This window comes from Grampus griseus (assembly GCF_964374135.1).
Source record: "Grampus griseus genome assembly, chromosome: 6".
NCBI classification, from domain to species: domain Eukaryota; kingdom Metazoa; phylum Chordata; class Mammalia; order Artiodactyla; family Delphinidae; genus Grampus; species Grampus griseus.
Window position 1 is genome coordinate 20478327 of NC_139000.1, and position 14149 is coordinate 20492475.

Genomic DNA, 14149 nt, shown 5'->3' on the forward strand with positions numbered 1-14149 from the left:
TTCTGGCGGCTAGGTAGTATGCTGTTTTTTGTTTTTTTTTTTTAATTTATTTATTTGGTTGTGCCGGGTTTTAGTTGTTGCATGTGGGCTCCTTAGTTGTGGCATGCGAACTCTTAGTTGCCGCATGCATGTGGGATCTAGTTCCCTGGCCAGGGATTGAACCCAGGCCCCCTGCATTGGGAGCGCAGAGTCTTAGCCACTGCACCACCAGGGAAGTCCCAGTATGCTGTTTTTTGGAAACTGATGGAGGAAGGTCACAGGCAAGCTCTTCTGCCCCATGTGGACACCACTCTCCAAAACTTTGCCCAGGGTGCTCTACGTAGGCGCCGTCCAATATTTTGGCAAGAAGGAAGAGCTGCTTTTCCCATCTTTCACCTGGGTGGGTTAGATATATGCTGACAGTGAATTTTTCCCAACTAGAGAATGATGCTCAATGCTGTATCCCCTGAACATTTCATCAGGATGAACACAAGACATATTGAATGAAAATTTGTTGAACGAAAGGAGAAAAGGGGGGACTAATATTTCTAAAAAACCTATGTGTTTGGTCTCAGGTGCTTCACCTAGATTGTCTTATTTAATTCTCACAACATTTCTGTGAAATAGGTGAGACTACCACCATTTTAGAGGCTCAGAGAGGTTTAGGCACATGGTTAAGGTCATACAGCAGTAAGTGACAGAGTTGAAATTTGAACCCTGATCTGACTCACTCCAAAGCTTGTCTACCATCCTCTACACTTTGCTGTCTTTGTGTAAGAATCTGAAGAGGAGTGAGGGACTGATAGAAATAGCCCAGAGCAGAACAGGTGGTAAGAGACATTAAATTAAATATTTGTTGAATGAAGAAGAAAGTATTGAATGTCTTTTATATGCTAGGCGCAATGCCAACACTGAGAATGTTGTTACGATATTTAGAGTTGAACAGTTGCAACAGATACTGTATGGCCCATAGTCTAAAATATTTACTGTTTGGCCCTTTACATACAATGTTTGCTGACCCCTGCTCTAAGTCTTACCTGTCACTTTTGGCAGCTTTGCTGTGGATTGCTGGCCCTGTTCTCCAAGCCATAACCTGGCCAGATTTCTAGTAGGCTATGCTTTTACATTTCCTGTGGCACAACTCTTCTCAGCAGTGTACTTCTAACTCAGTTTAAAGTGGTTGAATTAATGAATGTGGATTAAAACAAACAATCTCAGTCCCCACCCAATGAAGTAACTTGCTTTTTAAAATTAGAAAACAACAACTGTGAGCTAATTATACTTTTAAAGGGGAATTATAGAGGCATTTCAACTTAAAACTACTGTCTTATATAGGCATTTACAAATAAAATAAAAACTTGCAATACAGGAGACGCTCTCTGTTCAAGGAGTATTTATATAACAAGTCTTTTTGGGAAAGGAGGTGGCTGCAGCATAGTTCTTGAATCTCTTCAGATCTCTAGAAAAACAGAGCAACTGGACAAACCTTGGATAATATTTACAATAAAACCAATTGAAAAGGTATCCTTATGAACGCCCCCAATACAAGCAGGTATGGACACAAGGCTTCCGTGGTGTCAACATTTGCACGGGAGAAAACAAGGAAGCAATGGGAGAATATTTGAATCTGAGAATGGGCGAACCCAAAGTGGCCAACAGGTGTTCATGGGAAATGTGGCAGGCCAAGCTGGAACTGCAAAGCATTTTGCCCATTTTAGTTATGGGTAAGTACAAGGGGTTGATGATGGTGACTAGAACAGGAGCAGTCTTGGTCCTATGAAGTGTTGAAACTCATCCACTATGGTGTCCTTCCAGGAGAGGTCCCCACCCTGAGTAGGACCTGCTGAGAGTGGAATTAAAATGAAGGAGGATAGGGATATTGAAAGTGAAGAAGAAAAGATCCAGATAAAAGTAGCTCTAGAGGGCTTCCCTGGTGGCGCAGTGGTTGAGAGTCCGCCTGACGATGCAGGAGACACGGGTTCGTGCCCTGGTCTGGGAGGATCCCACATGCCGCGGAGCGGCTGGGCCCGTGAGCCATGGCTGCTGAGCCTGCGTGTCCGGAGCCTGTGCTCTGCAACGGGAGAGGCCACAACAGTGAGAGGCCCGTGTACCGCCAAAAAAAAAAAAAAAAAAAAGTAGCCCTAGAATAGAATCAGGAAGTCTCAGGAGGAAGCCCATTCTTCCCGCTTTTTTGAACTCTGTATCCAACAGAACAGTGAGTTCCACGAAGTTAGGAAAGCCACCCTGAGCCATGCCTCTGTCTAAAAGTTCAGGAAAGCAAATTTCACATAAAAATGAACAATAGAAAAGTATCAGAGTCAAACTCCATGCAAAGTTATAAGAGCAAGGAGCAGAATAGTATCCCTACAGTGAGAGCTCTACTCTGTGAGAATGTTTCTTACTGAATAGATCAAAACTAAAACCACCTATTACCATTAAGAAAATAACATAAGACATGAAATGAGAACATAAGTGAGAATTTTAAAATCTCAGAAGTAAGTGACAGGACTTAGGCAAGAATTAGAGATGTCAGAAGAATTATTTCAGAAATGAAGACTAAACTAGAAGGAACACAAGAATGAATAAACACAACAGATTATGCCTTAAGAGAAATAGAAGGTTAACAGGAGGGTGTTTTTAAAATAAGAATTAAAAAATTTAAGAGATAAAAAGTTTTGAAAGGAAAGTGACCAATATTGAAGATAGCAAACAACTTCCAACGTGTGGAATATACATATGTATATTCCCTGAAGAATTTAAAAAAAAAAATAGGGGGGGAAAACAGGCACCTAAAACTATAATTCAAGAAAACTTTCCTCGGGAAAAAAAAAAAAGATTTGAAAATACATATTAAAAGCAGTCCTCATGAGCGGGGAATTCAAGAATCTGTACAATACTGATTTCCGAGAGGAAGACGTGTTTAACCAATGAGAAGATCACATGATTGTGGCATCTGACTCACTTATCCCTCTAGCAAATCCATGAACAAGGGTGTTAAGTAGAGAGATGAGAGTGTACTGGGAAAAGTTGAAACTAACCTGAAGGAGGATGCTAGGCTGACCTTGGGGAGACAGTAATTTTTCTGTGTTTCAGACTTGGCCTGGTAACTGAGGCCTTAGTTCCTCCGTTTTTTGGTATTCACTGCTTCTCAGGAGAAAAGTTTTATTGTAGCATTACATACAACTGGAAAGTACTGATTGAATTTAAAACTATGTTGTAGGTTTTTACAAAAGAATAAGGAAAACAAGAACAACCCAGACTAGGAAAATAAGCCAACAACATAAAATGGGCAATTCATCAAAATAAAACAAAGTAAATGGCCAATACAAATCTATAGAAAATGTTAAATTTCTCCTTCCCTGTAATCAATAAATGCAAATGAAAACAACAGTCAGGTGGCATTCCCCTTTCCCTAATGCCACCCGTATCCCATTGGTAAAGATTTAGAAAGATTATCTCCCCTTGCTGTCAGGGATGCAAAGCTGGCCTACTCATAACTGCTGGTGGGAGTGTAAACTGGTAATGGCATTTCTCAAGGGCATTTGGGCAGGTTGTAACAAAACCTTAAAAATTTTCACACTCTTGCATGCCATAATTCCATTTTTGGGAATTAATTCTAAGAAAGTAAATAGAGGTACATGCAAAAATGTGCATTTTAAGGACGCTCATCATAGTGTTATTTATCATAGAGAAAAATTGGAAACAGCCCAAAGAAATGTCAAACAATAGGAAGTTGGATGAATTCTAGTAGAGTCAACATAGTATTTAACCATCAAAAAGTGTTTTTAGGACTATTTTGTGTTTTGGAGACTGTTTTGAAAAGTATAAGGAAATGCCTACACTAAGTGAAAAAAGGAGATTGTCAAATCATTAATTTTCTTTAAAAAAAGATGAAAAAGCTGGAAAGTTTATGTGTATAGAAAAAGGACTAGGAATAAATACATCATATTATTAATGTTTATTTTTGGATGGTGAGATTATAGGTAATTTTTTTATGTGTTTCTGTATTTGCTAAGTTTTCTACAGTTGTACATGTACTCTATAACCAGAAAAAGGTATTTCAGTACTGTTAACAAAATTCAGCTGAGTAAATTTTAAAGATCTTATTGGCTGTATTCAGTGATTCATGAATTGAGAAGCATCCAATCTAGTAGATAGGGGCTCTGACAAAATGAAAGTCCTTTATAGGCAGAAGGGAGCAGGAACCAGGCAGAAGGGGGAGTCTAGTGTAACACTAGGCAAAAAAGTGGGTTGCTTATTACAAGGTTACTTTCCTTTAGGGGATAGCAGAGGTCTATCAAACAGATTACCTAATTAGTGCTGATCAGATCATTCTGGTTTAAGATTCCATTTCTGGGAGAGCCAAAACTGTAATTATGTTGAATCTCTGTTTGGTGGGGTGGGTCTTAGCCTAAGTGACTCCATTTTGGGCCTGTTGTCTTGTTTTTAATAACCACAAAAGGAATCAAACAAGGATACTTTTGAAAATAAGTTCTTGATTGCTATGGCCATGCCTGTGTTCTCAACAGATTCATGTGGTGAGTGTGAATATGTTATTTACTCTAAATACACTATTTTTAAATGTTAGTGTTACTTTATACCACTGTAAAAGTAAAGTAATGGATATAATCTTAATATCATAAGTTTTCTACCCCAGAAGTAAGGGAAGGGGAAACAGCTTCATTTTTATTTATTAAAGCTGTCAAAATATTGGAAGGAGAAAAGGAAGATGGAATGTAACCTTGTTTTCTAGACAGTGCTTCTCATCCAGCCCAAAGACTTGTTTGGAGTGGAGCCAGAATCCTGGGTTCTAGTCCTAGCCTTGCTACTGTTATCGTGTAAGGCACTTGGGGGCTTAGAGCCTCAGTTTCCTCATCCCCAGACACGGCCATAGGGCCATTTTGTGGATCAAATGAGGACAATGGTCATGAAAGCATTGTAACACTAACTACAAGGTTGAAGAAGAATTTTGAAGCTGCTTTAAGGGTTAAAAATCAGTTTCAAGCAAGAAATGAATGACAACTTTGTTTTCTGCTTCATCTCTTCGTCTTCAGGAAATCAGGCGACACCAAAAACAGCACCCACCACAACAGGCACTTCCACAGTATTGGTTGCAACAGCAGTCCATGCATATCGCTAGTAAGTAGCTGAGAAGGAACACTTTATAAAGTTGGTGGGGGTGTGGGTTAAGCTCCTGCGTTTTGCAGTAAGCCTTTCTGTTCATTGCAAAATGGCTACTCAGTCCTGCCATAGACAAAGTATCAGTAATGCTTTTTAATGTTTCATTTGGAGAATTTTGCACACAAAACTTTGAAGAGCCATTATCTTGTGTACTTTCTCTAGGAACTGCTTATACCCTCAACAACTGCCTTTTTAAGCGCTCAAAGAAAGCCACTCCACTGAGATATCATGAATAGTAGATGTTTAAAGAGTAAAGAAGTTGTATATGAGCTTTAAATTATAAACTACTCACCTCTGTCCCTTTCTAGAGGCTGAATGACTAGATTCCCCACTTTATATGGCAGAAAAGAAAGCTGGTTCTACTTAGTTGAAGGAAGTATTAATACCTGTTTTTCTTGCTTCTGTAGCACAAATGGTCAATATGTAAAGCAGGGCAAATTTGGTGCTGCAGTCCTGGGAAATCACACAGCCAGAGAGGTAAGATTGCCTCCTCGTCTCATGTATATTCACGTGTCCCAAATTATATCAGTGAGCCGGTTTTTATCGGGACTTGTCTGATGTCTTACATATCAGAGGATTAGATTGATTGTTTGTACTGAATGTGAATTTTTAATGTTAGATATATAATAATATTTATAGTCACATTTTGCTTACTGTTGTGTATTAAAACAAATTCAACTGTTCAAAGTCAGTAAGTTTGACCTTTGTGAAATGGATCTAGCTTAAGAATTTGGAGAGTTTCAGAGTAAACCGTTTACCGAGGACATCCTTTTTTTAGGTAGTGAACAACATTTAGTGTACCACTTAGAGCATGACCACTGTTTATCCTTTGAAAGTTTGATGAGTTGGGTAGTCGATCACACAGCAAAATATTGGTTTGAGTCAAAAAGATGTGGATAGAAGTGTGGAGACTGATTTCCTTTTGTGGGTTGTATCTAGCTTCAAATTCTGCTCCAGAAGGTTTTGAACATTGTTGAAATATGCATAAGAAATAATAGAGGGCTTCCCTGGTGGCTCAGTGGTTAAGAATCCGCCTGCCAATGCAGGGGACATGGGTTCAAGCCCTGGTCCGGGAAGATCCCACATGCCGTGGAGCAACTAAGCCCATGCGCCACAACTACTTAGCCCGCGCGCCACAACTACTGAAGCCCGCGCGCCTAGAGCCTGTGCTCCACAACAAGAGAAGCCACTGCAATGAGAAGCCCTTGCACTGCAACGGAGAGTAGCCCCCGCTCGCTGCAACTAGAGAAAGCCCATGCATAGCAATGAAGACCCAACGCAGCCAAAAAGTAAATAAACAAACAAATAAATTAAATAAATCTATTAAAAAAAAGAAATAATAGAATTTCAGAGGTCCAGGTAACATGGAGTCCATGCACCTCAGAGACTCTGAGACACTGAGAGAGAAGATGACCTGTTCAGGGTAACTAACATAATGGACAACACTCATTTGTATTAAAAACAAACAAAAAGCTTAATTTTGGAAATTTGGAAACACCTATAAAAATAGTGGGTCAAGAATAACAAACACCCAGATACCCATTACCGGTCTCTAGCAGTTATTAATCTTGTTTCATCTCAACTGCAGCCTGTTTTCCTTCTTCCCCTGCTCCGATTATTTTGAATAAATCTCCAGCATACAGTTTTAGCTGTAAATATTTTAGTATGTATCTCTACAAGGTAAGGATTTTTAAAAACACAACCATTACGCCATTATCGCACCTAAACAAAACCTACAATAATTCTTTGATCTCATTCTCTACCAGTTAGTATTCAAATTTCCCTGATTATCTCTCTCTCTCTTTTTTTTAAAGTTTGTTTTAATCTAATAAGGTCCATGCATTGTAGTTGGTTACTGTGTTCCTGAAATCTCTTTCATTCGCCCTTTGGGAGGTAAATAATGTCTGATTGTCTCTCATTTTGTTATGTTAGCAGCCATTGTTGATTATTATCTAGATCTGTTAATTCATTAGGAGTTGCCATTTGGATTTCAAAAATCTGGTATTGGGACTTCATCACCCTTCACCTCCAGATAGGATGTAGCATGTTGTGGCAGGCAACAGTCCCACTGTGACCATTATAAAAAGACAGATAAATTGCAAAAATTATGTTTTAAAATTCATTAGAGAGCTATGGAAATTATGAGGACTAGATGAACTAAAATTTTGAGAGGAAAGAGCCAATGAACTGAGTGTTTCCTCTTCCCTGGGGACCTTTGCTGATGCTTACGAGTAGACTAAACATCAGGTATGTCCCAAACAGAGAGAGACTACTGGGGGAAAGAGACATTGGTAAAAACTAGAGGAGCTCCAAACACAAGATTAGTTTTTCCCCATGGGACATTTTTTTTTTTTTTTTTTTGCGGTACACGGGCCTCTCACTGTTGCGGCCTCTCCCGTTGTGGAGCACAGGCTCTGGACTCGCAGGCTCAGCGGCCATGGCTCACAGGCCCAGCCACTCCGCGGCATGTGGGATCTTCCCGGACCGGGGCATGAACCCGTGTCCCCTAAATCGGCAGGCGGACTCTCAACCACTGCGCCACCAGGGAAGCCCCCCCATGGGACATTTAATGAGTTTGGAGGTGGTGTGGAAGTCCAAGGGCTGTGCCAGAAAGGCAGAGGGAAACTTCTGCAATCTTGTGGGGCATAGGAGATAAAATCCTACTGTAGGGTGGGAAAGCAACAACCTTCCTCTCAATACATGTGCTAGATTTTGAACTTCATGGGGAGGAGGCTAAAGAATCTCAGCTCAGAATCTCTGATGGGCAGAAAAGTCAAGACTGAGGAGTCAGAGACCTTCCAGACTCTTAATCAGAAGCTTACGAAGATAGTGCTCAAGAGTAGGGACAACCAGAAATGGACCAGCTCTTAATAAATCTGTGATCCTTTCCTGACCAGCTCAGTCTGTAAGATTAGCTCCTCACTCTATCTGCTTCACATAGGGTAAAGAAAGTCCTTTCTGGTGCAAGATTGTGTATGAGCCCCCATAGTCAGTCCCTCCCTCCCTTCTGGGGTTGAATTTTAATTTGTGTGTGTGTGTGTGTGTGTGTATTTGTGTGTGTAGTAAATATATAGGAGACATAAAATTTGCCATTTTAACCATTTTTAAGTGTACAGTTCAGTTGCATAAATTACATTCACAGTATTGAGCAACCATCACCACTATTTCCATTTTTTGGTCACCCCAAACAGAAAATCTGTAATCACGAAGCAATAACTCCCCATCCCCCTTCCCTTACTCCCTGGTAACCTCTAATCTACTTTCTATCTCTATGAATTTGCCTACCCCAGGTATTTCATATAAGTGGAATCATACAGTGTTTGTCTGGCTTATTTCACTTAGCAGAATGTTTTCTCAAGATTCATCCATGTTGTAGCATGTATCAGAACTTCATTATTTTTTATGGCTATATAATATTCTATTGTATGTATATAACACATTTTATTTATCCATCCATCATTTGGACACTTGGTTGTTTCCACCTTTTGACTATTGTGAATAACAGGCAGTGAACATTGACGTATAAGTGTATGTTTGAGTCCCTGTTTTCAGTTCTTTGGCATGTATACTAGGAGTGAAATTTCTGTGTCATATAGTAATTCCTTGTTTAGCTTTTTGAGGAACTGCCAGACTGTTTCTACAGCATCCATACTGTTTTACATTCCCACAAGCAATATATGAGGGTTCCAGTTTCTCTACTACCCTGCCAACACTTTATTATTTTTCCTTTTTTTTATAGCCATTCTAATAAGTGTGAAGTGGTACCTTATAGTGGTTTTAATTTGCATTATCCTAATGCCTAATGATGTTGAACATCTTTTCATGTACCTGTTGGCCGTTTGTATATCTCATAGTCACCCCTCATACAAATAAAAACACCAACAAAATAAAGACATAGCTAACTATAGTTAAAGAGTAGGGTCAAAATGAGAAGAGATTAAAGTGGATGGTGAGAAGATGTAAGTTAAACTTTAAGCTTTAAGGGATGAACTGAGTTTTGAGTTTTATGCCTATATGAAGCCTGACTCCTGACATCTTACTGCTGATTTTGTATTGCCTTTTAATTTCTGTTCTCTCTTTTTTTCCTGCCCATCTTTGCTTGAGTACAGTATAGGATTCTTCTTTACATCAGTCAGCAACAGCCAGTTACTGTTGCCAGGATTCATCTGAACTTTGAGCTAATGGTAAGGCTTCCTGTATTGGAATCATCAATCCTTTGGGATTGGTTTATAGGAGAGATTGATCTATGCATACCTGGTGGGAACTAGATCCACTACTTCCGCTCTGGAGAGCAGAGTGGATAGCTTTTTTTTTTTTTTCCTTTTTTTGGCTGTGCTTTGTGGCTTGGGGGGATCTTAGTTCCCTGACCAGGGCTTAAACCCGGGGCCTCAGCAGTGAGAGCACCAAGTCCTAACCACTGAACTGCCAGGGAATTCCCCAGAGTGGATATCTTAACAGAGCTTCTTGGAAAGGTCTCTTGGCTGCCTTCTGGGAATGTGGACTAAGGGGTGATTGGTGGAGGGTGGGAGGGAAGAAGAAAGTTCCCTGATAGCTCTCTTTGGGTCCACCTGAGTCAAGGCCGTTCTACATGAGCTTAGGCAGCCAGATTTATCTGCTACACTGCCTGCAGTTGAGTTATCCCAACATTTCTCCTTTCCCCAGGTTCGGCCCAATAACTATAGCACCTTTTATGATGATCAGAGACAAAACTGGTCCATCATGTTTGAGTCTGAAAAGGCTGCTGTGGAGTTCAATAAACAGGTAATATCTATATATTTTTTAGTGACAAGCATTAAAAAACCCACTAAATTCATCAGTTGTGCTTACTGTATTTTAGGGAAATAATAAGAATACTTATTGAAATTGCTTGAAAATGAGACTTTAAGGAGAAAAAAAAGGCTAAATGTAAACTTACATCTTTAAAACACTTTCCACTTCATAAATTATCTTAAGGAATAAACACAACTCTTTTTTTTTTTTTTTTTTTTTGCTGTACGCTGGCCTCTCACTGTTGTGGCCTCTCCCATTGCGGAGCACAGGCTCTGGACGCGCAGGCTCAGCGGCCGTGGCTAATGGGCCCAGCCGCTCCACGGCATGTGCGATCTTCCCGGACCGGGGCACGAACCCGTGTCCCCTGCATCGGCAGGCGGACTCTCAACCACTGCGCCGCCAGGGAAGCCCACAACTATCTTTTTAAAGTAGTGTTTCAAGAGAATTTTTTAAAGTTATTTCATGGTCATTATAGAAAATTTAGAAAAGCATGTTTTTAAAAAAATCATTCATAATCTTACTACCCAAAGTAATCACTGTTAATGTTTCATTTTTTTCTATTCATGAGTTACATAAGTAGTTATAGCCCTTTAAGAGCTCTTGCTTATTTTATTTAATGATGTAAAATGCATCTTTCCCCACCTCATGAAAAATTATTTAGAAACATTTTTGAAAGCTGCATAACATGAATGTTCCTTAATTTATTTAATCATTCCCTTACTTTTAGGCAGTTAGATTATTTTCAGTCTCTGAGATAAATGATACTGTAGTGAGCATCTTTGCTATACAGATTTGTATACAAATCTGTCTTTTTTTTTCCCTCTGATTATTTTTTAGTCTAGAAGAAGTGAAAGATTGAATCAAAGGGTTCATATATTTTTAGGTTCTGTATACACTTTGGCACACTGCTTTTCAGAGAGATTGTACAATTTTACATCCCTGTCATTCTCTCACTATGCCTTTGCCAGCATTTAGAATTACTATCTTTTTTCCTTCTTAGTCTTATTCGCTTGATAAAAAATGACTTCTCATTGTTTTAGTTAGCGTTTCTGTGATTGCGATAACGAAACTTTTTTAAAGAAAATGAGTAGCAAGTTTCTAAGGTATACTATGTTTAAACATTGACTATAGAAAAATTATTCATAAAGATGTATCTGAATTCCTTGCCTAGAATCTGTGCTAAGGCAATATGGGTAAATCTGTAGGTGGTAGAGATATGAATTCTGGGAATACAGCATGGTTTTGTAAAGGGCCTTTATTTTATTGTCTTTAGAAATGCATTTTGAAATTTTTTAGCGGCTCCCCTAGCTTTCACAGGTTCCCAAACACTGAAGCAGTAAATCAATATAGTAATGATAGCTAATGTTTATTGTGTACTTACTGTTATTTGCCAGGCACTGTGCCAAGTACTCTACTTGTATTAGCTCAGTCTTCATGACTACCCTAGGAAATATGCAAAGCTTTTATCTCCATCTTACAAAAAAAAACTCTGAAATAAGGTTCACAGCAGTTAAGTTATTTGGCTGAGGTCACAAGTTAATAAGTGACAGTGCCCAGATCTGTACCCAGACAGTATGACTCCAAAACCATACTTCTTAGGCACTTTGATTCCTGGCGAGATTACTGACTTTGGAATGGTTTACTTCTGAACATGTAATCTGTTTTGCTAGTGGGTGCCACTGTTTGGAAAAGAACATTAGCAATAACTGAGTGAGTACTTACTGAGCTTAAACTAAGTTTATGCTGCTTTGACTTCATCGCACAGGTATGCATCGCCAAGTGCAACAGCACCTCTTCCCTGGATTCAGTGCTGTCACAGGACCTTATTGTAGTAGAAGGCCCTGCTGTAGAAGTTGGAGATTCTTTGGAAGTGGCCTATACCAGCTGGCTCTTTCAGAATCACGGACTGGGCCAGGTAAGAAAATGTATCCTGCAAGTTCTTTTGTAATTTAAATAGCATGAGAGCTATTCAAATGTAAGGTGTTATTACTATGAACTGCTGCTTTTGGCAAATAGAAATCTTTGAGGAGCCCTGCTTTAGTCTCTACAACTGCTTTTGGGGCATAGCCATGAAATGCTAATGTATAAAATCTGCTCAGTGCCACTATGTCTCTTCTACTTAGAGAAAGGAAACCAGTTTTGCGAGTATCATTTTTGGTAATTGTTCATATGTATGTCTCTTCCTATACCAGTTTTAAACTTGAATATATTCTTAGGGGATTAGGTTTTAAAACTTTTTAGACTTTCTCACAGTTGTTTCTCCGTTTTTCGTTTCTTCTTTTCTTTTTTTTTTTTTTTTTGCGGTACGCGGGCCTCTCACTGTTGTGGCCTCTCCCGCTGTGGAGCACAGGCTCCGGACGCGCAGGCTCAGCGGCCACGGCTCACGGGCCCAGCCACTCCACAGCACGTGGGATCCTCCCGGACTGGGGCACGAACCCGTGTCCCCTGCATCGGCAGGCGGACTCTCAACCACTGTGCCACCAGGGAAGCCCTTTTCCGTTTTTCTTATACTAGATACTGTGAATAGATTGGGCTTGTTTTGTTTTTTTATTATTAAGCCCTCAAAAGTAGTGTGGTGTGATAGAAAGAGCTTTTGACTATGAGTCCAAAAAATGTGGATTCACGTCCCAATTTTATCCTAACTTGACTTTGTCAAGTCATTTAAGCTCTTAATTTTTTTTTCCTGTGAATGGAGCTTAGTGGTGCTCACCCTGCTTTCTTGGCAGGATGGCTGTTGGCATCAAATGAGATAATTTATCTGAAAATTCTTTATAGATGAAAATATTTTTAAACACTTGGTAGGAGAAGTTTATTTTTTTCTAAACCTGGAAAATCCTTGCCTCAGAGATATTCAGTGTGATAACACCTTTAGCCATGATGTGGTCTCTTCTTTTCAGGTCTTTTAAGAAGTATTTTTCCAGTTTATTTGACATTACCTATTTCAGAAGTACTGTGCTGGTGTGTATTAAGTTGAATATCATAATGATTATTATTATTTTTGAAATTGGCTAATCTTGTTTATTTTGATCAACTTTCAGGTTTTTGACTCCACTGCTAACAAAGATAAGCTGCTTCGCCTGAAATTAGGATCAGGAAAAGTCATCAAGGTAAAGGCTTAACTGTGTTCTTATTATATATGGGTTTATCAGTTGCAGTGGGCTTACTTTGTAAAATTTCTAACCTGGGTATATTTTTGGAGAATCTGGAAAGGCTTGGTTAAAAAAATAGGAAGAGAAAAATGTGCTATGTTACCTACATTTGGGAAATTTTTACCTGTGAGACAATATATTGAAGAAGGGTACATTTCTTTTCTCTAGTCCCTACATTTTATTTTTCATCCTTTGGTTCTGAGGGAACTATTAAATTCTTCCTATCGCCTAATTGAGAAAGAGGTGAAACTGTTTCTTCTAGAAGTGTATCATAATGGGTGATTCTGATTTGTCTGGGATGCTTTAAATCATGGTGGGAAGCAAGTACAACATAGCAGGAGGAACACTGGGATTGGAGTCTGAGGACCTGGGTTCATGTTGTGAATTTCTTCGTTAGCAACTGTGGAAGCATTTTATAAAGTAAAGAGTATTTTAGGGACTTCGCTGGTGGTCCAGTGGTCAAGACTCCACACTCCCAATGCAGGGGTCCTGGGTTCAATCCCTGGTCAGGGAACTAGATCCCTCAAGCTGCAACTAAGAGCCTGCATGCCGCAACTAAAGATCCAGCACGTGGCAAAAAAGATCCCGTGTGCTGCAACTAAGACCTGGAGCAGCCAAATAAATAAATATTAAAAAAAAAAAAAGAGTATTTTACACACGTGGGGTGTCATTGTGTCAGGACATACTGATGCGTTGTAAAGTACTCATTTATCCATGTGGCAGAATGGTTTTCTCCATAGCTTTGTTTATGACTCCTTTTCCCAGAATCCCTTAGAAACTTTTTCCTGTAGATCATAGCAGTTGGGGCATGACCCTTAAAGTTAGACTCATCTAGTGTTGAAATCTTGGCTTAACAATTTACTAACTGATCTTGGGCTAGTTACTTAACCTCTTTAAGCCTCAATTTTCTCTTCTGTAAAATGGAGATATTGCTATTAACCTTATGAAGTTATTTTAGGGATTAAACAACATAATGGAAGTAAAGCACTTAGCAAAGTACTTAGAAAAATGTGTTTAATAAGTGATAGCTTTTATTTCTATTTTAATGCCATTCTTCTGTTCCAATTTCT

At 39.3% G+C, this 14149-nt stretch overlaps 1 protein-coding gene across 4 annotated transcripts in view; it reads left to right on the forward strand.

Moving 5' to 3' along the window:
- FKBP15 (FKBP prolyl isomerase family member 15) overlaps positions 1–14149 on the forward strand; it is a 55812-nt gene that overhangs the window by 8848 nt on the left and 32815 nt on the right. For 3 of the 4 annotated variants that reach the window (XM_082656156.1, XM_082656157.1, XM_082656158.1), the window contains exons 3-8: positions 5034–5118; positions 5568–5637; positions 9270–9344; positions 9823–9921; positions 11696–11845; positions 12969–13037. In XM_082656156.1, the coding sequence (XP_082512282.1) occupies positions 5034–5118; positions 5568–5637; positions 9270–9344; positions 9823–9921; positions 11696–11845; positions 12969–13037 (548 nt within the window). Of the gene's footprint in view, positions 1–5033; positions 5119–5567; positions 5638–9269; positions 9345–9822; positions 9922–11511; positions 11600–11695; positions 11846–12968; positions 13038–14149 lie in introns of those variants that run through there. The other variant, XM_082656159.1, reaches the window with a different exon arrangement.